The sequence below is a fragment of the Phascolarctos cinereus genome, unplaced genomic scaffold (genome assembly GCF_003287225.1).
Source record: "Phascolarctos cinereus isolate Bilbo 61053 unplaced genomic scaffold, phaCin_HiC Scaffold_4;HRSCAF=312, whole genome shotgun sequence".
NCBI classification, from domain to species: domain Eukaryota; kingdom Metazoa; phylum Chordata; class Mammalia; order Diprotodontia; family Phascolarctidae; genus Phascolarctos; species Phascolarctos cinereus.
The window spans coordinates 227,788,537-227,813,695 of record NW_027555847.1 but is presented as its reverse complement, the minus strand read 5'-3'; the positions used below and the strand labels follow the sequence as shown (position 1 = coordinate 227,813,695).

The following is a 25,159-nucleotide window of genomic DNA, read 5'->3' as shown; positions in this document are numbered from 1 at the left end:
AGGAGATGAAGTAGAGAGACCAACTGGGAGGCCATTGCAACAGTTTCAGGTTATGAGAGTCTACAGTGTTGGCTAGGATTAGGAGAGAGAAAGGCTCAGATGGGAGATCAGATGAAGGGTCAGATGAAAAGATTTGGCAATTTGCCTATGTAAGTATGAGGAAAAGTGAGAAGGCAAGGACAATGGCAAGATTTTGAAAGTGGGAAGCTGGAAAAATGGTGGTGTGTTTGGTAGGAATAGGAAATTTGGAGAAGGAATTGGTTTTGGAGGAAAATATAATGAATTCTGTTTTGGAGTTGAGTTTGAGATATCTCTGAGACATTCAGTTTGAAATGTCCAATAGGTGATGTGCAACTGAAGCTCGGGGGAGAGAGAGAGAGAGAGAGACAGGTACCTCTGAGTCATCTGCATAGAGATGATAATTAAACCCATGGAAGCTTATGAGTTCACTAAGAGAGTAAAGAGAGGAGAGAAAAGGACTCAAGTAGAGCCTTGAGGAACACCTGCAGCTAAGTGATATGGTATGGATAATGAGTCAGCAAAGATGACTGAGAAGCAGCAGTCAGATTGATAGGAAGAAGACCGTAAGGGAACAGGGTCATGAAAACCTAGAGAGGAGAGAGTATCCAAGAGGTTGGTCAACAATGTCAGGTGCAGCAGAGAGGTAAAGGATGAGGACTGAGAAAAGACCCTCAAATTCATCAGCAGAATTGGTGGGAAATCATTTGATCAGGTGTGTTCTGATCAGTTCCTCCCCCCCACACACATATACTTATCTAAAGATAAACTATTATTACTTAGTAATTTCTATTGCTGCCAGGAAAAGTTCAGACTCTTCTGCCTGGCATGGAAGTCCCTCTACAATCTGGCACCTTGTCAAATTTTAAAAACTTGTCTTGGGCAGCTGGTGGCACAGTGGATAGAGCATTAGCCCTGGAGGCAGGAGGACCTAAATTCAAATCCGGCCTCAGACACTTACTAGCTGTGTGACTCTGGGCAAGTCACTTCACCCCAATTGCCTCAAAAAAAAACCAACCCACCAACTTATATTACTCCTATCCACAGGTACTTTTGTTCATTCTAGCCAAACTGTACCACTGTCCACTCCTAGAGTACGATTGCACTTTGTTCTCATTTCTCTATGCTTTTGTTCACTATTTAAATGTGAGTTGTTACTTGTCCAACTTTTTTGTTTTATACATGAAGAAGCTAAGGCATAGCAAGAGTAAGCAATTTGATCAAAGTCCCATAGCTAAATATGACAGAAAATGGAAATGACAAATGTTGGAGGGGATGTGGAAAAATAAGGATACTAATGCATTGTTGGTGGAGTTGTGAATTAATTCGGCCATTCTGGAGAGCAATCTGGAACTATACCCAAAGGGCTCTAAAACTGTGCATACCCTTTGACCCAACAACTACTAGGTCTGTATCCCAAAGAAATAAAATAAAAAGGAAAAGGATCTATATGTACAAAAATATTTAAGGCAGCTCTTTTTGTGGTGGCAAAGAATTGGAAATTGAGGGGATGCCCATCAATTGGTCAATGGCTGAACAAGTTGTAGTATATGATTATGATGTAATACTATTGTGCTATAAGAAATGATAGGCAGGAGGATTTCAGAAAAACCTGGAAAGACTTATTTGAACCGATGCAAAGTGAAATGAGCAGAACCAAGAGAACATTGCTCACAGTAACAGCAATATTATATGATGATCAACTGTGAATCATTTGGCCATTCTTAGCAATACAATGATCCAATAAAATTCTGAAGGACTTATGAGGAAAAATGCTATCTACTTCCAGAGAAAGAACTAATGGAGTCTGAATGCAGATCAAAGCATACTTTTTAAAATTTCTTTATTTTTCTTGGTTTGAGGGGAGAGGGTTGGTCTGTGCTTTCTTTAGTAACATGGATAATATGGCAATATATTTTGCATGACTTCTCATGCACCTATATCAATTGCTTGCCTTCTCAGGGAGCAGGAAGGAGGGAGAGGGAGTGAGCGAACTTGAAACTCAATTTTTTTTTAAATGTTAAAAATGGTTTTTACATGTAATTGGAAAAAAATAAAATATAAAAAACAAAACCAAACCAAAGCCCCATAGCTAGCTAGTAAATGATGGTCAGGTCTTCAGGCTAGGTTTCTTCTTCCTAAGCTAGTTTAAACTCATACTTCCTTATCAATAGCATAGTGCCCCGTATAGATCATCAAGACGAGTGCCCAACTATAGACTAAGCAGGAGTCGTTAAGGAGACTTTAATAATCACCTATTTCACTCTTCTCCCTGCACCTACCCTCCCATTTTAAAAATTGAGGAAAGAGAACTGAGACAGGACAACTGACTTGTCCAAGATCACACAGCTAGTAGCAGAACAGGGATTTGAAATCCACTGACTCTAAATCCAGTGTTCTTTCTTTTAAAAGTGACTTTGATTAGGACTTTTTTTTTAAACGTGGCCAATAAGGGAATTTGATTTGAGTGACTATGCATATTTGTAATGGGTTTTATTTTTCTTGCTTTCTCGGTGGGTGTGGGTGGGGGAGGTTGGAGGGAAAGAAGGTAGACCTGAAAATAAAATAAAATTGAATTTAAAAATAGTTATATTGATGACTTTTGTCTTTACATCATAATCATTTCCTGATGCATTTCCCCCTCCACACACGCGCACACACACACACACACACACACACACAGATACACTGAACTCCACCATATAACATAAAAAATGAAACAAAAACAACCAATACAGGGAGGATGTTTGACAAAGTAGGCAACATTCTGCACTTATAGTCCTCACCTATCAGGAGATGCATTTCATCATCTATTTTCTGGAGCAACTTGGAAAGGACTGGAATTTAAGAATATCCCAAAGGACTAAGCACATTGTTGCATCAGTTTCAAAGTTTGGCTGCTTTGCAATGTTGTTGTTCATTTACATTATTGCAGTCATTGTCCATATTGTTCTTCTGGTTCTGCTCATTTCATTCTGCATCAGTTGAAATGGGTTTGTCTATGCTTCTTTGAATTCCCTCATGTGAATTTCCTTCTTTCTCCCTGTCTCTTGCTCTCTGTCTTTTGTCCTCTCTCTGTCTCTTTCCTTTCTATCTCTTGTCTCTCTCCTATCTTTCTGTTTCTGTCTTTTTGAGAAGGTGGTTGGCTAATAGGGGAAAAGGGGGAGAGAAGAGACTGTCTTCTTCTCAGCCACATCAAATCATGTCACTCAGCAATATCAATGTCTCTCTGTCTCTGTCTCTTTCCTCCATGTTTCTCTGTTTTTGTCTCTCTCACACTATTGTGTCTGTTTCTCTGTCTCTATCTCTTACTCTCTCACTAACCAAACCGGCTGTGAGTTCCCATGGGAGCTTTGACCTGCACTATTTCCAGCTGGGGCCAGTCTGCTCCTCTTTAGGCAAACTGGTGCCCCCCCCCTCCAAGGGGCTCACCATAGTGGTGCCAGCCAGCCTCGTCTCCCCAGTAACAGGGAGTACAGGCATGTGCCACTATAGAAGGCCCTTCTGTTTTCATGTGCACTTAAATTAGACTGACAAAATCTCCATCTCTAGAAGGGACCTTAGGGATCATTTAGCTTGACCCTCTCATTAATTCTCAGTTAAAATGCTTATTTATCTCCCCCCTCTTACTTCATAAGCTCCTAGGAATCACATCATACTCAATTCTACATAATCTGTATGTTAAGAACAGTGCTGTTGGGGCAGCTAGGTGGTGCAGTGGATAGAGCGCTGGCCCTGAAGTCAGGAGGACCTGACCAAACACTTGACACTTACTAGCTGTATGACCCTGGGCAGGTCATTTAACCCCAATTGCCTTAAAAAAAAAAAAAAAGAACAGTGCTGTGCATACAGTGGGTAGCATTTATACCCCTTACTTTCCCCCTCTCCCGTCATATAGATGTAACCTCTCTATTCTCCTCTCTAGGCTAAACATTTGCCAATTATTTCCTCCAAAAAGGAACCTTCATTGATGCAATTATTTATGCCTGAGGAAAGAAAATGACTTGCCTATCACTACAGAGAAAAATCTACTACAGCAGCAGATATAGCAACTCATCAGCATCATTTACTATTCAGAGCACCACCTACAGCCTAAGTAAAGAGCAATGAAGTCCCTGACCTCAAGGAACTTATATCTCAGCCCTCTTCTCTGCCTCCATTGTTCTGTCATCTTATAACTCTGTACCACCCTCCTAGATTGGCAACGAGCAGAACTTGTACCTCCCCATTATAGATCAAAACATAGCAGCTAGCTATACAGGCTTTCATCCATGCTATTGTGCTATGATTGATAGGTATGTGTGTTGGGTAATGTACAGGGAAGCCTTTCTAGATTCTTACCCAGACTGTTTTAGAATCATGATGTCTTTTCAAAAGGGGAAACTGCTTTCTCTCTGGAATAAAGTCTCTAAATCTCCCACTGACAGATTTGGGTGCATTTTAAGCCATGACCATTTAAATTCCCTACTACCTGGCAGATACCTTGTGAGAATCAATGTTCATTCAGCCCAGAGGCAAGTGCTTCCCCGAGCTACTGGGAGAGGCATACAGTGCTGGTGACCTTGGATAGGTGATCGCTTCGTGAATACAAAGATGTGTTTGAAATCCAAGGTCTCTTTGTAATTTTGTGCTAAAGGAATATAGAGACATCCAAAGGACTATTAAGTGAGAGGCTTTAAGCTATTTTATTTATTTATTTAGGGTGAAACTTCCCTAAATGTCCTTCACTCGTGGTCAAGGGGAATGGAATTACTCTATGAAGTTGTTTCCTTATGGGAATAGAATGGATCGAAAGAATTCATTTCTTTGCAGCCAAACACTATTTGTACGAGATTCTAAAAAGCAGCACTTAAAAAGATAGGCTAGTTGACTAATGGGAAAAGGAGAGGAGAGAAAAGACTGTCTTTTCTTCAGCAACATGTCACTCAACAGTATCAGTGTGTCCCTCATGGTAAACAGAGGAAATGAAGGAGTAATGGAGACAAAAAGAGAAGAAAATAGCAAATGTTTTGCAGAAAATACCCGCATAGTGACTGAAATGTTTGTTCAAAGCCGCCATCTAGTGCACAAAAATATAATACAGACACTAAATCTGCTCAGGTAGCTCTAGCATACCTTTCCTCTAGAATAGTAGGATGTTTGAAGGAGAGCAAGATACATAAGATAAATGACACTATCCTCCACCAGGATGGAATTAAAGATGCAGCAAATATTAAGCTGATATAATTTTATCTTGGGCAGAAAAGTAAAAATGCACTGAACTAGTTACTGGCAAACAATATTTATTTCACATGGAGACTTTTATAATATTTGCAGATGAATTGAGTCTATAAAAGTAGGCGCATTTCATGCCTTTATGAAACATCAAAGGCAGAGGAGAATTTTATTATTCTAAAAATTAATATCTAAAAATTATAAAGAAATTTAAAATGACTCCATTTTTATTTGTATTTCATAATTGAGTACTGAATATATAGATGCACACACATATTCTGTGCACATATATAATATATAATAGCAAAGTTAAACAGATGGTGCCCCTTGCCCTACTCCTGGCTCATTGCTCAGGTGGGTTTTCCTATTATAAATATTTCTCCACTCTGGGAAGTAATATCTAAAGACATACAATTCTCTTTATCTTTTTGATAGCTCTGAGCCCCCAGGTAGGGAACTACCTCCACGTCAGTCTATAACTTGCTTGTCTGGGGCAGGTAGAGGTTAAAAGGCTTGCCCATCGTTATATATAGCTAACTATGTCAGAGACAGCACTTCAATTCAGGTCTTCCTGACCCTAAGGAAGGCGTTGGCCAACTGTCCACTACACTGCATCTCACAAGACCCTCCTATATCTGCCACCCTTATCCTAGAGACAGCCTAGAGTGGTAGCTCAAGAGCCAGCACTGGCAGTTTGAAGACCTAGGTTCAAATTATATCTCTGATACATATTAGCTGTGTGGCCCTGGACAAATTAACTTCTGTCTTAACTTCTAAGCTAACTCCACACAATTTACCTAATCTTATTAAAAGTTATTAATTCATAAACAGGTTATATCTTCTTTGGTGGAGATTTTCCTTCTAGTAATCAGTAAAATGTTTGCACCCTTCTCCTTTTCTAGATGCCTCTGAGATAAAAATAGGAAAATATGGAGTTTTAATCTCCTGTGTTAGAGGTAGGGGTCCCTGCTTAGTCATTACCTCAGGCCAGCCTTGTTTTTTTGTTTGTTTGTTTGTTTTGTTTTTTAAGGCAATTGGGGTTAAGTGACTTGCCCAGGGTCACACAGTAGTGTCAGGTGTTTGGTCTGAGGCCAGATTTGAACTTAGGTCCTCCTGACTTCAGGGCCAGTGCTCTATCCACTGCAGCCTTGTTTTCTTAAGAAGGTAAATTTATTTTCTTATTTCAGACTCATACAGTAGAATGTAAGCTCTTTAAGAGCAAGGATATTATATTTTTGTCTTCGAATTTCTGGTTCCTAGTACAGCGACTGGTACATAGTAGGTAAATTAGAACATGGTTTCTAAACCTTTTTTTTACTGTTATATAGCCCTTTGATAATCTAGCAAAAACCTGGACTCTTCCAAATAATGTTTTTAAATGCATAAAATACTTAGGATTAAAAAGAAATCAATTATATTGAAATGCAGTCATCCAAATGTTTAATAAAACAAACTTATGATATAACAATATATTTAGCATCTAGTCTAATAATTACAGTGCTTTTGAAATAGTGATGACTGCAAATATTGTGAGATATCTGTTAACAACTATATGATAAGAAATTATCTTTGATTCCTGTTGGTCACAATGTTACAAATGCTGTTAATACTTTTGTAGTTTGCTGCCTACATTAGTAATGGAAGGAAATGCCAAATTTCGTTTAGAGAGTAGTAAAAAAGAAAAAAAAAGATGTCATTTTGTTCTCCATTCAAGTTCACAAACCTAACAAAATTTAGCAATGGATGATTTGGGGTTAAGGTTTGGGATTTGGGATGATTCAGGACTCCAGGTTAAGAAATCTTGTATTAGACAATTTATATAAAGAAAAGCCAATTGAGACATTGTCGCTATCATATGGGTTTTCCTTTAGCAACTTGATCTTCTTCCTCAGAAGGCCAAAGTATATGCCCAATGATTAATCACTGAGTTCTACAGAATGTGCTCCTGATGACTGGGTCCCTGGTCTTTAACAGTTTACAATCTAATGGCAACACTTGCTATATAGCACCCACTGCCTGAAGGCCATATATTTTATATTTCATCTTTCCCCTAGGGCTCTCTGGTACCCTGAAGGGGGTTTAGGGTATGTGTCTAAGCCCTCTGCCGATGGCTCCAGTCCCTATTGAATGTTTCCTCATTTGGATAGAGTGATCCTTTGCACCCCAATTCCATTCAGCCACTGGCAGGTGAATTGTATTTTACAAAGTAATATTTACTGCAAAATGTATAAACTTAATAAACAATAATAGACTTAATAAACAAACTTAACTCTCCTCAACATGAAGGTGGCATGATCAGTCCTCTTCACCACCCCACTCCCCAACCACCTCAGTGCCCAGGTTGGGGAGGGAGATTAGGTTCAAAGCTTAGCTCCGTTCCTATAGAGAACACAGTTCTAGTACCAAGTCTAAACTCTACCCTACCCCATCAGACTCAGGTCCCAGACACCGTGGTTTCTCAGGGCTTCCCTGCCAGGCTGGCTAAGCTGTAACACGCTTCCCTGAATGCTGGCTCTAAGATTACCACGGTTTGAAATCCTGGGTATGCTAGGTCTGGTAGGGATCACCATCAGTGCCTGAAACTGAGGGCAAACAACACATTTCTTGGAGCCAGAGTAAAAGGGTAGGGAGAGGTATCCAGTTCTCCGTTCAGGCACAGTTTTTCCTGTGGGTGAACTTCAATCCTCACCCTTTGGATGCAGCAGGAAAGAGCACTAGGGAAAAGAGAATGGCTCTCTGAGTCTGACTAGTTATTAACATGCAGTTTTTCTAGCTAGGTGGCCAATTGAAGTACGCTACCCCCCACCCATGTGGTAGGGTTTACAGAGGGCCTCCATGTCTGATGATCTGGGATGCTCTAAATTCAATATATAACAACTTAAGTTGCCAGGACACATATGGTAGTTCCCTAGTTTCCTACAAGTTTCAGCTCGGATACTACCTTCCACTTGAATCTTTTCCTGATTATCCTGTCTGCTAATGGTCCCCCCATCATTCTGTATCTATATTGTACATGTATACACATATGTAGATACATACATATATATATATATATATATATGTGTGTGTGTACATCTATGCATGTGTATCTGGTGTATAAACATACACACACATCGTCTTCCCTGACTAAATTGGAAGCATCTCTAGAACAAATCCAAACAGGACAGCAGGAATGACGTTCATCTCATACTGTCTCCACACAATTTTAATCTCTTCTGCTAGGTCTCTATATTTTAAAAGCTTTTCATTTCATGTAGCTTGGAAATTATGATTATTTGGTATGGTAATACCCATAACAAAAACTGCTCTTAAGTTTTGATGGATCAATGTAATGTCTGGGTAACTATGGGCAACGGCTTGGTCCATGATAATGATCCAAGTTCAGTATAATTTGTTGATTGAGTGCTCTGGGATATTTTAAGGTCTCTGTAATATGGTGAGTTGTTATCTGTCTGTCCATGAAAGATGGTAAGCTTCTGATATATCATTCTAGCCACTAAATCACATCTTGCTAGGTATTCTAGGAGATGCCAACTTTGAGGTGCAGTTTCTTTGTTGTTTGGTTGTTTCAGTCTGTCCAAGTCTTTGTGAGCCCTTTTGGGGTTGTCTTGACAAAGACACTGGAATGGTTTGCCATTTCCTTCTCCAGCTCATTTTACAGATGAGGAAACTGAGGCAAACTGTTAAGTGTCTAATGCTGGATTTGAAGTGGGAAGAATAGTTTTAAACCAATTAACAGCTATACAGTGCCAGTCTTGATGTATTAACAAGATCCATTGCCCTAAGAGGCAGGTAGGTAATAATTCTTTCCAGTTCCCTTTGATTCCAGTCAGTCTCCTAATATATTTGGCCACAACTTTCTTGATATCTTTATGCACAATGGGTTTTGTTTGGAGAAGAACAACATATTTGTAAATATCACACTCATCCACTATTTCAATGTGACCTCCAGATTCCAGTGCAAAGTCTTAAGTCTCTATCTTTCCTGGACATAACGTTATTTTTGTTGCTTTCACATAATAATGATACTAAAACCTTATGTAACACCTAATATGTGCTAGGCACTGTACTAAGTGGTTTCAAATTATTATCTCATTTGACCCTCACAACAACCCTGAGATGTAGATGCTATTATTATCCCCATTCCACAGATGAGAAAACTGAGATAGAGATTAGGTGACTTGCCCAGAGTCACACAGCTAATAAGTGTCTGAGGCTGGATTTGAACTCTGGCCTTCCTGACCCCAAGCCCAGTTCCCTATCCACTTCAAGATGTGATTTTGCACATACCAAAATCAATAAAAATCTTGGCTCCTAGCCTTTTTAAAATTTAAATTTCCCAGATCCCTGTGATAACTGGTTCATAATAATTTAGTTTAGCATTCCCTTTTCTAGTTGTTTTCTTTTGGCCCCAAGATCACCATGGTTCAAACACCAATAACTCAAATTAGAGTTATTTTGCTGATCTTTGGGCATTTTCTCCATAGCAGCTCACAGCCCTTAGCAGGGACTTTTGAACAGCATGTCAAAGGTTTCCTCCAGGGAGCAGTCAAATCTTAGATTCTTAGTAAAGGACATAAGATGAGAAAAGAGGCAGGGAACTAGAGCACAAAATGTCGGCCCCAGAGGGTCAGGTTAAAAGGTCATACCTCAGTGCTCAATGATGCTTGGAAGGGATGAGACACTGCTGGACCCACTTATGGCTACTTTCCATCACTGCTGTTTTCTTTGGTTTTATCAAATACAGCCAGAACAGAACAAAAGCGACAGAATGTTCACAAGAATTCTGAGAGATTTTAAAGGGATGTTAAGTTTGAAAGATTTTGGAAGAAAATAGAGTTGAGGGAGAAGGTTGTAATTAAAGGTAAAAGAGCAAGGGATTCAGCACAGATATTACCAGGGCATGCTTTATGACCAATCAATCAATAAACATTTATTAAGCACCTGCTAAGCACTTGGGAATACAAAAAAGAAGCGAAAGATACTCCCTGCCCTCAACAACAACAACATGCAAACAAATATAAACAAAACAAGCTACTGATAAATAGGAGATGATTAACAGAAGAAAAGAGCTAGAATTACAAGAGTGTGGGGAAGGCTGTTTTTTAGATAGGATTTTAGTTGGGACTTAAAGAAGTCAGGTCAGTAGTCAGAGCAAAGGAGGAAGAGCATTCCAGGCATTGGAAACAGCCAGAGAAAATTCTAGGAACTAAGAAATAGTTTCTTCTTTGTGCAATAGCCAGGAGGCTAGATCAAAGAGTATGTGGGGAAGTAAGGTACAAGAAGGGGCAGCTAAGTGGCACAGTGGATAGAGTTCCAGGCCTGGAGTCAAGAAGACTCATCTTCCTGAGTTCAAAGCTGGCCTCAGCTACTTACTAGCTGTGTGACCCTGGGCAAGTCACTTAACCCTGTTTGCCTCAGTTTCCTTATCAGCAAAATGAGGTGGAGAGGGAAATGGCAAACCATTTTAATACCTTCGCCAACAAAACCCCAAGTGGGCTCATAAAGAGTCAGAAACAACTGAGCAACAAAAAAGGTATAAGAGGACAGGTAGGAAGGGGCTAGGTCCCAACCATTCATTTTTGCTCTGATGGAACTTGCAGTGATTTGACTTGAATTTCAAATTCTTTCTTTCATTATTTCCCAATTCTCTCAAATGATGCTATGTATCTCAAGAGATTTTTAGGGTTGTCCCCCCAAAAAAACCACACACATACCCTCTAATACTTGAGGAGGAGGGGGAGATGTACAATAGGAAAAGTGATGAATTTGGAATTGGGGTACGTAGGTTTAGTTCCCAGCTTTGCCGTTTCATAACTGTTTGGCCTTGGACAAGGCACTTAACCTCTCTGTAAAAGGAGAGGGTTGGACTATAGTATCTGTAAGGTCCCTTTCAATTCTGAATCTATGATCCCTGATTGCTGCACTCTGAACTAGGCAGACAATGGAGGCAGGGCAGTGTTCAGAGCGAAACAGTCTGTTCTAATTAACTCACTGGAGATGGAGAGAATAAATGCTAATAGGCACTTGAACTCTAAATACCGAAGCCAAATCCTTTTTTTGGTCAGTTTGCTTTGTCCCTAAACCACTCTGAGCATCTCTTATTCCAATGACAAAATGGCAAATCCTAATTTGTAATTAACACAGATCCATATTTTGTAATTAATACTCTGCTTTAGCAAAAGAGAAGCCTACTTCCAATTGCAAAGGAAATCGGATTGCTGCCTTCAGAATGAATGAGTGGGTCATTACAATTCTAGATTTACAAAAGACATGCTCCACTGTGACAGTGTGTGTCATAATGAATAGAGGTCTGGCCTTGGGGTTAGGAACACCTCAGTACTGATTCTCTTGTACATCGTTCTTTCCTCATTTTTGAAGAGGACCAATGAAATCATGGAGTGATGTCTTGACTTGTGAGATTTAAGTAGGCATAATTTTAAAAATAATTTTTATTGATTTTTTTTATTATCCCAGTTTTCCCCATATCCCTTTTCCTCTCCTTCCCATAGAACCATCCCATATAACAAATAGTATTTTTTAAAGACAAAAAAATGAAAGAAAGAAAGAAAAAGAGGAAAAAAATCAGTACAAGTAATCAATACATTGAAAAATTCCAATGACATGCAATGTGCAACACTTCTAGACATTCCAATTCCACCAAGGGGCAAATTGGGGATGTCTTCTCATATCTCTTCATTTAAATTATGCTTGCTCTGTATAACCTTATTACATTCACTCTTGATTTCTCGGTTGTTCCTTGCATTAATGGGTATAATATTAATGCTGATGTGATTAGACACAATCCCTCCAGTCAAGGGCCTTGTAATCTCCTTGGGAGATTAAGATAAAGCCTAAACCTCAGTATAGACAGTACAACAGTAGAGATTGGAGTGATAACACAAAAGAGTATAAAATGACCTTGTATTTGGTAGACTCAATATTTGTTGATGGTTTTTGATCAAACATGGATCAAATTCATCATTTAGATAGAAGACACTCTTAAATCTCAAATCAAATATTGTCAAAAATCCTAAGCGTGCATACTTTACCAACTTTTATTACTTGAATCCACCCTTCTGGTTCAGTAATGGGAATGCCATCTTTCCCTCCTTCACAGACAGAAATCTCTTATCTGATCTGATCATTGGGATTGGCACTGAGGATAAACAGCCAGTGTTAATGTCCTGTAGCTCTGCTGATACTGACCTATCTAATTCCAGGAGGATTTGTGAAAGAATACTGGACAAAAAACACGCAATTTCACATACAGTCCTTTTTTTCTGTTTTACTGTAAATATGCACATACTCATTCTATTTGGTGTCTATGTTCAGAATAAATATAAAAATTAATATTAATAATTAAAACAATAAAGAATTATTGGACTTGGAGCAGAAGGCCTGCATTTGAGTCTAATCTCTATCATCTATAAACTGTGTGACCTTGACATATAGCCATATAATCTCCTTTGACCTCAGCTTCCCCATTTGTAAAATGAGGGCTGGACTAACTAGCCTTTGAAGTCCCTTTTAGATCTAGAGTTTTCTGTGGTTCTTGCCCCCAGAATACAACTAAGGATGCTAGTATTTTATTTATTACAAACTATCCCTCATGGGACAATTGTCTTAGAGCAAATCTCCATCAGGATTCTAAATATCAGAGTTGAATCAGATTGTTTTCAAAGGTGAATTTTCAGGCACCTTGATTTTAGCCCTCTGCTGGTTTATTCAGAGAAGGATCAATCTCATTATAATGCTAATTCCCTTCAGCATTTCTTGCCCCCTTTACTTGCTCCAGTTGAACAGAAGGGATGGAAATATTTTAGGGATCTGAAGATCCATAGCATCATAATTTTAGAGATGGGAGGGATGTTAAGGGCCAGTAAGATGAGGAAAATGAGGTACAGAGTGACCTGCCTAGAGTCACACTGCTAGTGGTATCTGAGGTGGAATTTGAATGCAGGTCTTCCTGACTCCTGGTCCAGTACACTATTCACTACAGAAATGATGCAGATCAATATGACTGAACAGAACAAAAATATCCTAAAAGAAGTTTTATAAAATTCTATCTCTTGGGGCAGCTAGGTGGCGCAGTGGATAGAGCACCGGTCCTGAAGTCAGAAGTACCTGAGTTCAAATCTGGCCTCAGACTCATAACACTCACTAGCTGTGTGACTCTGGGCAAGTCACTTAACCCCAATTGCCTCACAAAAAATAAAAAATAATAAATTTCTATCTCTCCAAGGAAGGGATATGGATTTGATATTTCTGAATATTTCAGCTAGTCTTCCAGTAGAATTAAATCTGTAACATGCAGTAAAAGGTAACTGGCTTCCCTGATGAAGAAACTCAGGCACACAATAGCTTTCATTGCTTTTCAGAACATAACAATAAATTTCATCTTCCTCAAGGGAAAACTGTTGATTTATTTTCATGAAATACAGGAAAGAAAATTTATCCCTGCCCCAGCTATCTGCTCTTTGTCCTTATATTTGCAATAATCTATGGTCCTAGTTCATAAACCTCTTCCTGAGGTTTCTGCATCACTTCCCTCTAACATTTTTGCTCATATGCAGAGCGATGGGTGGGTTTTTATTGGCAAATACCCCTAATGGAGCTAATTTGGTACTTCAGGAAGGAGGGTTGGTCTTCCAATAGGTGGCGCTCATTCTACATAAAGTCATCATTCCTCATAGCAGGAAATCTAGTGTAGTCGGAGATCCTAGAGGGATCCTAGAGAGCTTCTAAATCCTAGAAGAAGTCTTAATTAAAGGGAGCTTGAGAAATTTTCTGCCTCTGAGAATACTTGTACTCATCATTTTTCCCTCCTACCCTAGGTGATAAATGAGCCTTTTGCCTTATCGTACTCCATAAAATTTCCCAGGAATTTCTTCTCTTTATTTGTTGTTTTCTCTATTAGAATGTAAGCTCCTTGAGGGCAGGACTCTCTTGCTTGCATTTTTATCCTGATTGTTTAGCACAGTATCCAATATGTAGTAAACACTTAATAAATACTTTATCAATCTATCTAAAAATGATACCTAAAATGTTCCAAATGAATGGAAATTACCTTCAAAGACTCCCAGTAAAGGAAATCTGACAATCATCTATTTCAGAGCCCTCATTGATAGCAAATGCTGCCTTATGGTTCACTGAAATTCTGCCAGCTGCCACTCAAACCATTATCTACCTCCATCCTATCTTATCGGTGGAGATGGAGAAGCTGGTAATCATAAAGAAATATCACTTAAAGGCCCTGGCCAAATCTCAGACCTTGGTAGGGCTGGACTCTAAAGACGGAAAACCTGTATGCAAATTTCTCCTCTGACAATTGCTAATTGTGTGACCCAGGTTATGTCACTTAATTTCTCTAGAATTAATTTCTTCACTTGTAATACAGATTATTATTACCCAAATGGATGGATCTGTGTCTCTTAGATATTCATTCCAATGATGTAGAATGCCACCTATCTGTGTTTATTCATTTGTATTTTTCCTTGTTTCATGGATTACCATGGCCAAAGAAATGATCCCCAAGTCAGGATAAGGAGTCTCTATACCTAGCTAGGCCAGTCTTCAGAAAGCACTCAATCTGTTGCCTGGGCTATACTCAAAGCTTTTTCAATATGGGAGAGTCTGTGAGAGGTTATGGGTCACTTGCATAACCTTCAAGAACCCAGGGTCTCCTCTTCCTCATTCACTGGAGTAAGACTTTGTGGAGGTGTTATTATAGGTAATAATACCTATGTTACCTACCTCAGAAGAAGTAGCCTGGCTTAATGGGAACAGTGTTGAATTTGGAATCATGAAAAGCTAAGTTCTGGTTCTGCCCCCGACACTTATTAACTGTATGATCCTTGGCAAGTCACTTAACCCCTTCAGCATCCAAGGCCTCCTTAAGAGTTATCTAAATTACAGAGGGATTGTGGAGGAAAAAATTCTCACACAGATAACAATCACTGATCATTGGTTTGGCCTACCTCACAAAATTGTTGTGAGCCATTTCCAAACCATAATGCCTACATGTCATTGTCTACTGGCTCATCCTCTTCATACCAGAACCTTGGACTCCGATCATGGGACCACTGTGGGATCTGATAGGTGAGCTTTTGATAAGGATAAGGATCTTGATATGGACAAGGACCTTGCCCAGAACCAGGCCTCCTTCCATGTTACTTCTTGGGTATTTCCAAAACAAATGGACACGTACTTACCTTCTTCCTTTCTCCCCCTTCCCAACCGTCTCCTGCTTGATGGCATTTGTAACATCAGCACACAGTACAGTTCCTGGCACACAGTAAGCACTTAATATGTGCTTTATCACTCAGTCAAATGAGATAATTAAAAGCTAGCTTATGTAAATAGCAGCTATTATTAGAACAGACTCTGCTTTTTAACTTCTTCAGCCAACCTATTGATATAGAATTTCACTAACATCAGCATCCAACATTTATATACTCAGTTTCCACAACAGGATATGCCAGGGTGGGATGACCTGGATATTAAGAGGTGTGGAGTTGTGTTGAGGTTTGGCAAAGACCCCCTCACTCAAGTAACTTAATACATAACTCAGGCTGTCATGGCTTTCAATCTCCCACTGAGGTGTAAAAGTTAGACCTTGGGATCATAGATTAAGAGCTGAAGGGGACCTTAGGGTCAGGCTGATGTGTTCAAGCCCTTCCTTTTACAGAAGAACTGAAAAGGTGACTTGCCCAAGGACACGGAGGTGGTAAATAGCAGAACTGGAATTTAAACTAAGGTCCCTTGACTCTAATTCCAGTATTCTTTGTACAGCTCTAAGCTCTTTGCCCTTAATTATATCATTGTCATTATCTTTATCTCTGAAGGAGCAAGTTCAGGCTTTTGGAGTTGAGGTCACACCTACTGTTATTTTTTTCTGTACATATTGAGATAGATGATATGTCAACGTTTCTAGATCTATTGGGGGTAGCAGCAGTTGTTTCCATCTTGATTCCAAATCGTTATGTCATTAAGCCTTTATTTATTTAGAAATCATTTTATCAAGCATGTAGAAATTAAATTCTGTAAGACTTCAAAATAAACAATTATTTTGGAGGGACAAAGGAAGTAGGATGTAGGGGAGGGGGATGAGAGCTTGTTCTAACCTGTTTTTGCATCTTGCTTTTCTGGCAGATTTTATACTTTTCAACTTTAAATTAAAAAGTTCTATTGGCATATATTTTAATAACAGTTTCACTTCCAACAAAATCACTAAAGGAAAAATTAAGATGTTTGTAGTATGCTTTTTCTTCCAAGCTCAACTCAAATACCACTTCCTAAATAAGCTCTTTCCTGATTCCCCCAGCTGCCTCTTCCACAGTATTATCTTGTATTTTACAAATTCTTTTATGTGTACATAGAACATAAGCTTGTTGAGGACAGGGACTGCTTCATTTTTATCTTTGTATGCCAGCACCTGGCACCTAGTAGGCACTACAGACAGTTTTTGCTTTATGTAAATTGCATGATGCAAATTTAACTTTATATAAAGAATTCTGAAAGAAACCTGAATGAGAATTCTGAATGAGGATCTGATTAAGCTGCTAGCTGCGAAGACTACAGAAGAAAAGGGAAGCTTGGGAACCTGCGGTCAAACCAAAAATGTTCACAACAAAACAGTTGGCAGAAACGTTTCATCATTTGAGTCAGTTTTTTTCTTGTGTTGAAAAAAATGGATCCAAATACTTCAAGATTTTCAAAAGTTCAAAGACTAGTTGAGGATAATGTTGCTTGCTATCAATAGACACATGAGAAAAAAAAAAAAAGCTCCTGTCCAAACATCTCTCGATAAGTTTCACGAAACTCATGCCAATGAAGCTAATTGTAATATGAAGTGTGGACTCAACAGCATTTATTTCCCTGCGCTGTGGGTTTTGAATATTTTTTAATCACTTAGGAGTTAATGCAAAGAAAAAGAAATCCACATCTGTATCACATTTATACTTCTTTTCCTAAGGACTCTGTACCTAATTTTCTTATTGTATTTCAGGTTTTTATAGCCCTATAAACTTTTGTTCTCTGTCAGCGATACTACGTTTTAATAAAAAGACATATATGGGCAACTAGGTGGCACAGTGGATAGAGCATGGGCCCTGAATTCAAGAGGACTTGAGTTCAAATCCAGCCTCCGACACTTGACACTTATTAGCTGTGTGACCTTGGGCAAGTCACTTAATCCCAACTGCCTCACCAGAAAACAACAACAACAACAAAGACATATAAGCATTTATTTTTTTTTTTTTTTTAAAGCATTTCTTATAAGAGGAAAGTGCAAAGAAGTTGCAACCACTAGTGATAAAGTCGAGGGAGCAATGGGTGGGGAAGGAGCAACACACTGCACACCTATGTTAACTCTGCTGTACATATTTGTGCATATTTTATCATGGATTTTATCATTTGTTTCATAATTCTGATCATAATGGCATAGTATTTAATATGCCTGCATTTTAGTACATTTTATGTTTTGTAGAAAGGTGTATGCCTTTGTTATTATAGCTAAGTGAAGTGGGTGAGTAGGGGCAAATTTGCATTACATAAAAATTGCTTTCCTGAACAGTCCCTAAATGATTGTTGATTGATTGATTGGTTTCCATTTAAAAAAAATCTTTCCTGGATGGTCCCAAGGATCTTTAAACCTATTTTATTCCAATTTCTTAGTCATTCCTGGAACTTTTGTGCCTCAAGGAACCGTTAGGCAACTCTAACACCTCTCCCTTAACCCCCAAATCTGGTAGCTTATGCTTTACTTTCCAAGGATAATAGCAGCATTTTTGTGTGTAATGGATAAGAAGTCTGGTCTTGAATTCAGAGGACATGAGTTTAAATCCTAATTCTGCTACTGCAATGCATGACCTTAAACAAGTAATTTAGCCTCCTTAGGATAATGTTTCTTCAAATGAGGGGCCTGGGCTAGATCTCCTCTGAGATTCCTTCCACCTCTAGGTCTATGGTCTTATGATCTGTAAAATAAAGAGGTTGGGCTCAATGAATTCTGAACTACTACGACTATGGAAAAGATTAAATTCCTGTCTCTTGCTTCTGTTCTGGGCTTCATTATCTCTATTCAAAATTGTGCACCAAGGAGGTGTTGTGGTTTGTCTTCATCCTGGAAGAGGACCATGACATCAGGAAGGTGATGCCATGACATGTAAGTGAATTGGATTTAAGTGAGGGAGGGCTGTGCAAAGTCACCAGCCTTTCTTTCTCCTCCAGAGTCATGTGGGTCCAATGGTCAGATATAGACCAGGATAACTGGAGATGGCCCAGTATGTAGTGAGAGACCTTAGCCTTTTTAAGCTAAGATCTTTCCAAGTTCTCACTTTGAGGCAACACCCATTCAGTGACTAGGGCTCTTTCAGAAGTGATTCAAGGGATAGTTGCTAAGGCAAGCTTTTCCTGAACAGAGAGCTCTTCACCACTCTCCAGAATTCTAATTTTTTTTTTCAGAGATGTTCCCATCTTAAGTCCATCTTCTTCCTAACACTAGTGGATAAGTATGTAGGATCAAAGTCTTAGACATACAAGGAACTTTAGAGGTCAACTATTCAAACCCATTCATTTTACAAGTGAGTAAACGGAACTGTTAAGTGTGATCCAAGGTCATACAGGTAATAAATAGTAGAGTCAGGAGATGAAAATAAATCCTCTAGAAGGTTTCAGAGAAACCTGGGTAAGCTTGTGTGAAGGGATGTAGAGTTAAATAAGCAGAACCAGGAGAACAATTTAAATTATAACATAAATATTGTAAAAAATGAACAAGTCTAAAAGAATTAAAAACTCTGATGGATGGAATGATCAACCATGATCGCAAGCAATAATTGTAAAGAATGTCATCTACCTCATGGCAGAGGAATGGGCGAATACAAAGAATAAGACACACATTTTTAGATACTGCCAATGTAGGAATTTGGGGGCAGCTAAGTGGCCCAGTAGATACAGTGCTGGGCCTAAGGTCAGGAAGACTCATCTTCCTGAGTTCAAATCAGGTCTCAGACACTTATTACCTGTGGGACCCTAGGCAAGTCACTTCACCCTATTTGCCTTAGTTTCCTTATCTGTAAATTGAGCTGGAGAAGGAAATGGCAAACTACTCCAGAATCTTTGCCATTACAAGGAGTAGGACATGACCAAAAAACTGGCAGCTGAGAAGAACAGAAGCTCCAAATCTCACACGCCTCTTACACCATGGTTTCCTTTTCTGGGTTATGTGACTCTGAAAAAGACACTTAACCTCTCTCAGCCTCAGCTTCCTCATCTGTAAAATGGGGATAATAATTGTGCCTACTTTACAGGGTTATCGTGAAGTTCAAATGAGATAATATATGTAAAGCACTTTGCAAACATCTAAGCAGCATAACATATAAATATTGGCTATTAGACATATGTGGGTGGAGAGATAATAATCACCTTTGAGTCCTCTTCCAGTTCTGAAAACGTAATGGGGGGCAGCTAAGTGGCACTGTGCATAGAGCACCAGCCTGGAGTCAAGAGGACCTGAGTTCAAATCTGGCCTCAGACACTTACCTCAGACACTTGTGTGACTCTGGGCAAGTCACTTAGCCCCAAATGCTTTAAAAAAATGTAATGGGAACTGGCACATGGACAGAGCACTTCTAATGCTATTCACTGGTGTGAGAGAGGCTGGAGAACCTAGTTCATCAGATTATTAGCTTCTTGAGGGCAAGGTCTGTCTTTCTTTTTCATATTTGTATCTCTATTGCCTAGCACATTTTCGTTATAATTGTTGTTCAATTGTTTTCAATCGTGTCTGACTCTTCGTGACCCCATTGGGGGTCTTCTTGACAAAGATATTAGAGTGGTTTGCCATTTCCTTCTCCAGCTCATTTTACAGATGAGGAAAGTGAGGCAAATAGGGTTAAGTGACTTGCCCAGGGTTACATAGCTAGTAAGTGTCTGAGCTCAGATTTGAACTCACATCTCCCTGACTCCAGGCCTAGTACTCTGTCCACTGTGCCACCTACCTGCCCAGTCTACCACATACTTGGTGCTTAATAAATGTTTATCGACTACTGACTACTTCTAGAAGAGTTATAACAACATGTAACAGAAGTGTCTCAGACAGACTATGGAGCATGCAAAGAAATTCTGTAACTGGTTCTAGAGTGATAACTATGTGGTAGAACACAATCTCTTTGACTGACTACAGTTGTGGACTTGGAAATGGGAGCCCTGTCAGCCATTCACTCTCTTCAGCAAACATCTTATTCTCCTCTACGGATCTCTGATCCAGTGACACCATCCTTCTCGCTTTTTCTCACACAAGACATTCCATCTTCCAACTCAATTTTCACTAGCTGTTCCATATGCCTGGAATCTTCTTCCTCCTCATCTCTGCTCCTGGTTTCCTGAAAGTCTCTGCTAAAATGTCACTTCCTGCAAGAAGTCTTTCCAGGTTCCTCTTAATAGTGGCGTCTTCCCTATGAGATTATTTGCAATTTTTCTCCAATTTATGTACGTGGTTGTTTGCATGTCATCTGCCCCATTAGATTGTACATTTTTTTTGGTGGGGGGGGTTAGGCAATGGGGTTAAGTGACTTGCCCAGGGTCACACAGTTAGTAAGTGTTATGTGTCTGAGGCCGAATTTGACCTCAGGTCTTCCTGAATCCAGGGCCTGGATTCCACTGTGCCACCTAGCTGCCCCTTAAGATTGTAAATTTCTTGAAGACAGGGATCATTTTTGTCCTTCTTTGTATCCCAGGACTTAGCACAGTGCCTGGCATATAGTAAGTGTTTAATAAATAAATTCTCATTGACTTGACTTGAGCCTTTTTTTAAATTTATTTTTCTTTTTTCTTTTTTAACATGTGTTTTTAAAACTTAGGGTTACAAATTTTCTCCCTTCCTCCCTCCCCACCCACCCTCATTGAAAAGGCAAGCAATTCAATACAGGTTATACATGTGTAGTTGTGCAAAACACTTCCATAGTAATCATGCTGTGAAAAACTAAGTATATTTCCCTTCATTCTATCCTACCCCCCATTTATTCTATTCTCTCTTTTGACCCTGTCCCTCCTCAGAAGTGTTTGATTCTGATTATCCTCTCCCCCAATCTGCCCTCCCCTCTATCAACCCCCTGCTCTCTTGTCCCCTTCTCCCCTTATTCCTGTAGGGTAAGATAAATTTCCATACCCCGTTGTATATGTTATTCCCTCCTTAAGCCAAATCCTATGAGAATAAAATTCACTTATTCCCTCTCACCTTCCCCCATTTCCCCTCCACTGTAAAAGCCTTTTCTTGTCTGTTTCATGTGAGACAATTTACCCCATTCTACTTCTTCCTTTCTCCTCCCAGTATAATCCTCTCTCACCCCTTAACTTCATTTTTTGAGCTGTTTTCTTGTTGGACCTCTGCTTTTGGTTTGCATCTTTTGCTGACAGTGTCCAGTAAGAGATAATGCAATCAGAGAACAGGCTCTACTCCCTGAGACTGATGTGGACCCACGAATAAAACTCTCGGTTCTTTGCCTGCCTTGGCATTTTTTCATTTTAGAAGGAGAAATTGGAGGCTTAGACCTTCTGAGTTTCAAAAGGTCAGGAGAGCAAGCTTTTTAGGGATTTGGGCATCTGGGGAATCCATAAGTTGTCTATTCTTGGTTTTGCAGCGTGCTGGGCATAGATGCTCCAGGACAGAAGCATGACCTTCAAGATCCAGCCTGGTGGCAACTATGAGGAGGATCATCTGATAATCATGTTGCATCTGGATGTGAACTTGGTGAGACTAATGCCATGTGGAAACCGTGTGGGGTATATGGGGTGATCAGGGAGGACTAGCCAATGTTATTAGAAATACCCCAAGAAACTATGCCCAAAGGGCTACAAAAATGTGCATACCCTTTGATCCAGCAATAGCACTTCTAGGGCTATATCCCAAAGAGATCAAACAAATGGGAAAAGGACCCACACATACAAAAATATTCATAGCAGCTTTTTGTGGTGGCAAAGAATTGGAAATTGAGAGGATGCCCATCAATTGGGGAATGGCTGAGCAAGCTGTGGTATGCGAATGTAATGGAATACTATTGTGCTATAAGAAATGATGAACAGGCTTGACTTCAGAAAAACCTGGAAGGACTTGTATGGTCTGATGCTGAGTGAAGTGTGCAGAACCAAGAGGACTTTGACTTTGTACACAATAACAGCCACGTTATGCAATGACTAATATTGTTAAACTGAGCCCTTCTCAGCATTACAAGGATCTAAGATATCTCCAGAGGCCTCGGGATGGAAAATGCCGTCCACAACCAAAGAAAGAACTGTGGAAGTCGAATCACTATCACTTATTTTTACATTCTGTTGAGTTTTGTTTCATCTTTCTGATGGTTCCTCCTGTTGGTTTTAATTTTTACTTACAACTTCACTAATGTGAAAATATATTTTATGGGTATGTAAATGTAAAGCCTATATCAGATTATGCCATCTTGGGGAGGGTGGGGGGGAGGAAGGGGGAGAAAAATTTTCAACTCAAAAGCATATGGAAGTGATTGCTGATAAATCAAAATAAATTAATAAAATTTTAAAAAATATATCCCAAGACCCCTCAGGAGTACCCCTAGAATCTTAAGGGGAAGATATAGCATCCTGGTTCTGGAAAAGTGAGCTACATATATGTAGAGTTTTTGTGTTACTTATGTACACGTTGTTTTAACCTAGTGGTGTTTAAGTTTCTTAAGGACTGGTACTGTTTTATCTTTGCCACAATTGAAACTGCAGGTAATTTTTATGTTTACACTATACAATGCACTGTATCTGTGAAGAATATTAAGATTATGCTCTTCATTGGATTAAGGTTAAGACAGGGTTAGAAAAAGTAAAATTTTTAAAGTTCAAACAGCCTTCAAACTTGAATTGCAACTGTAGCAGTTCTGGTTCTGGGCTTCCAGGGGCAGAAATGTCGACTGTAATTTTGACAACTTTTCAAAGGCCTTTGAGTCAAAAATATTCAAGGTTCTACAAAAATGTAGGGTTCTAGGTTGCAGAGAGGAATTTTAAAAGATTACTTTAGTGAAAGAAAACCCCCACCCAGTTTGCTTATTAATAGTAATAGCATTTATATAGGGCTTTAAAGTTTTCAAAACTTTACATAATCTCCTTTTGAACCTCACAACAACCTTATTAGATCATTTTTATTTTACATATAAGAAGACAAAAACTCTAAGAGGATAAATGACTTGCCAATGGGCGAGGGATAGAAGTTGAAACCAGGTCTTCCTTCCTCAGTTCACTGGGTTAGGTTGCCTGGGAAGAGCAAATGAAAAACATGTCATTTCTTCTTGGTTTGGGGGTTGTTGTTTTTTTTAGGCAATTGGGGTTAAGTGACTTGCCCACGGTCACACAGCTAGTAAGTCAAGTGTTTGGTCTGAGGGCGAATTTGAACTCGGGTCCTCCTAACTTCAGGGCCGGTGCTCTATCCAGTGCGCCCCATGTCACTTCTTAAGGGAATAGATGATAGTTAACAAATTAACCCATTCGTCTCCGTTAGGGTCAGAGTCAAGTTCATAGATGTCCCTCCCCCACCCCTCCGAAACTCTTTATTTTTCCCTTTGTTCCTCCTTTCCCCCGATCCCGTCCAGCTCCTGGCCGGTGACCAGGCCCCAGCTGCCCGCCTCGGTGAAACGGGAGGTCCGGATAAGAGACGGCAGCTCCCGTCCTCAATCCAAGGGCGGAACTTCCCGAGCTCCTTAAACCTAGAACGGAACCCGAACGACACGGACCCACGTTTCCCTCGCAGTGAGCGGGGAACTCTAAAACCGAAGGACCCTAAAAAGAGCCGGAGCCTGCCGCCGCAGGTGTGGGACGGGGGGGGGGCGGGGGGAGGTCTTCAGCCCCACGCCACGCGCACGTCACAGCGAGCAGGCGTGGACGCCGGGGCGCCCGGAGTCACCTGGGAGCACTCGCTCCAGGGATCTGGGCGTCGGGCTTCGTGGCGGGAGGACGTCCTCCTTCGCCCGCGCGCTCTCCAGCACGTACACACTTGGGCCACGTTCTCTTCCGCTCTTCCCTTCCCGTAATTGGGCGGAACTCCTCCACGCGCCGTCCCCCCTCCAGGCGGAAGTTCCTGAACGCATTGCGCAATTTCCTGCTGGGGCGGGGGAAATTGATTTATCATGGTCTCTCTGGCAACCAGGTAGGTGGGTTCTATGGGACAGAATTGCCCGGACTTTGGAGGGAAGGAGGGAAAGGGCCGGGGAGGAGAAACCCATCACGCCAGGCCTGTGGGGCGGATGATAGCGAGGGAATTTGAGCGAATTCCTTGGCCCTCTGAGAGGAGAGAGCGGTGTAGACGGAGTTCTTGTGAGACGAAGTGTGTGAAGCGATCCCGAGAGGGAGCGGGCCTGGGCTGTCACGTTCAGTGGCCTCAGTTTCCTTCTCTGTCCCTCGGGGTGGCTGGGCTAGTTCGGCTCATAGGCCCCTTCCCGCCCTTCCTCCCAGAGCTCCCTCCCTGTGCCTGCTGCGTGTGTGACCTCGTTACTTTATGCGGGACACCCGGACACGCGGGAGCTCCACGCCTTTATTAAGCGCCTACTGTGTGCCAGGCCAAGGGAGAGGGGGAGGGGAAAGGAGGAACGTGCCAAGGGATTCGGATACCAAAGTGAGACAAACCTCTGCCCTCACGGAGTAGTTTATAGTCGACTAAACCAGCTCCCTATTCCCCCATCTGTCTAGCCAGGCTGCCCGAGTTCCTGCCCACTAAGAGGGGAGGAAAGTAATAGGTGTCTTCGGCCTGACTTAGTTTTCTTTTCTTTTCTTTTTGCTATGCAGTGGGGTTAAGTGACTTGCGCAGGGTCACACAGCTAGTGAGTGTTACATGTCTGTGTCTGAGGCTGGATTTGAACTCAGGTCCTCCTGACTCCAGGGCCAGTGCTCTGTCCACTTCGCCACCTAGCTG

At 40.5% G+C, this 25,159-nt stretch overlaps 1 protein-coding gene across 5 annotated transcripts in view; it reads left to right on the top strand.

Annotated features, from left to right (window-relative positions):
- The first annotated feature begins 24,086 nt into the window (after window positions 1-24,086).
- Window positions 24,087-25,159, top strand: part of DHRS7B (dehydrogenase/reductase 7B) — a 72,622-nt gene continuing 71,549 nt past the window's right edge. The window contains exon 1 of one of the 5 annotated variants that reach the window (XM_021008446.2): window positions 24,087-24,397. In XM_021008446.2, coding sequence (XP_020864105.1) covers window positions 24,378-24,397 — 20 coding nt within the window. In that variant the 5' untranslated portion in view covers window positions 24,087-24,377. The remainder of the gene's footprint in view (window positions 24,398-25,159) is intronic. The other 4 variants (XM_078152941.1, XM_021008447.2, XM_021008448.2 and 1 more) reach the window with 4 other exon arrangements.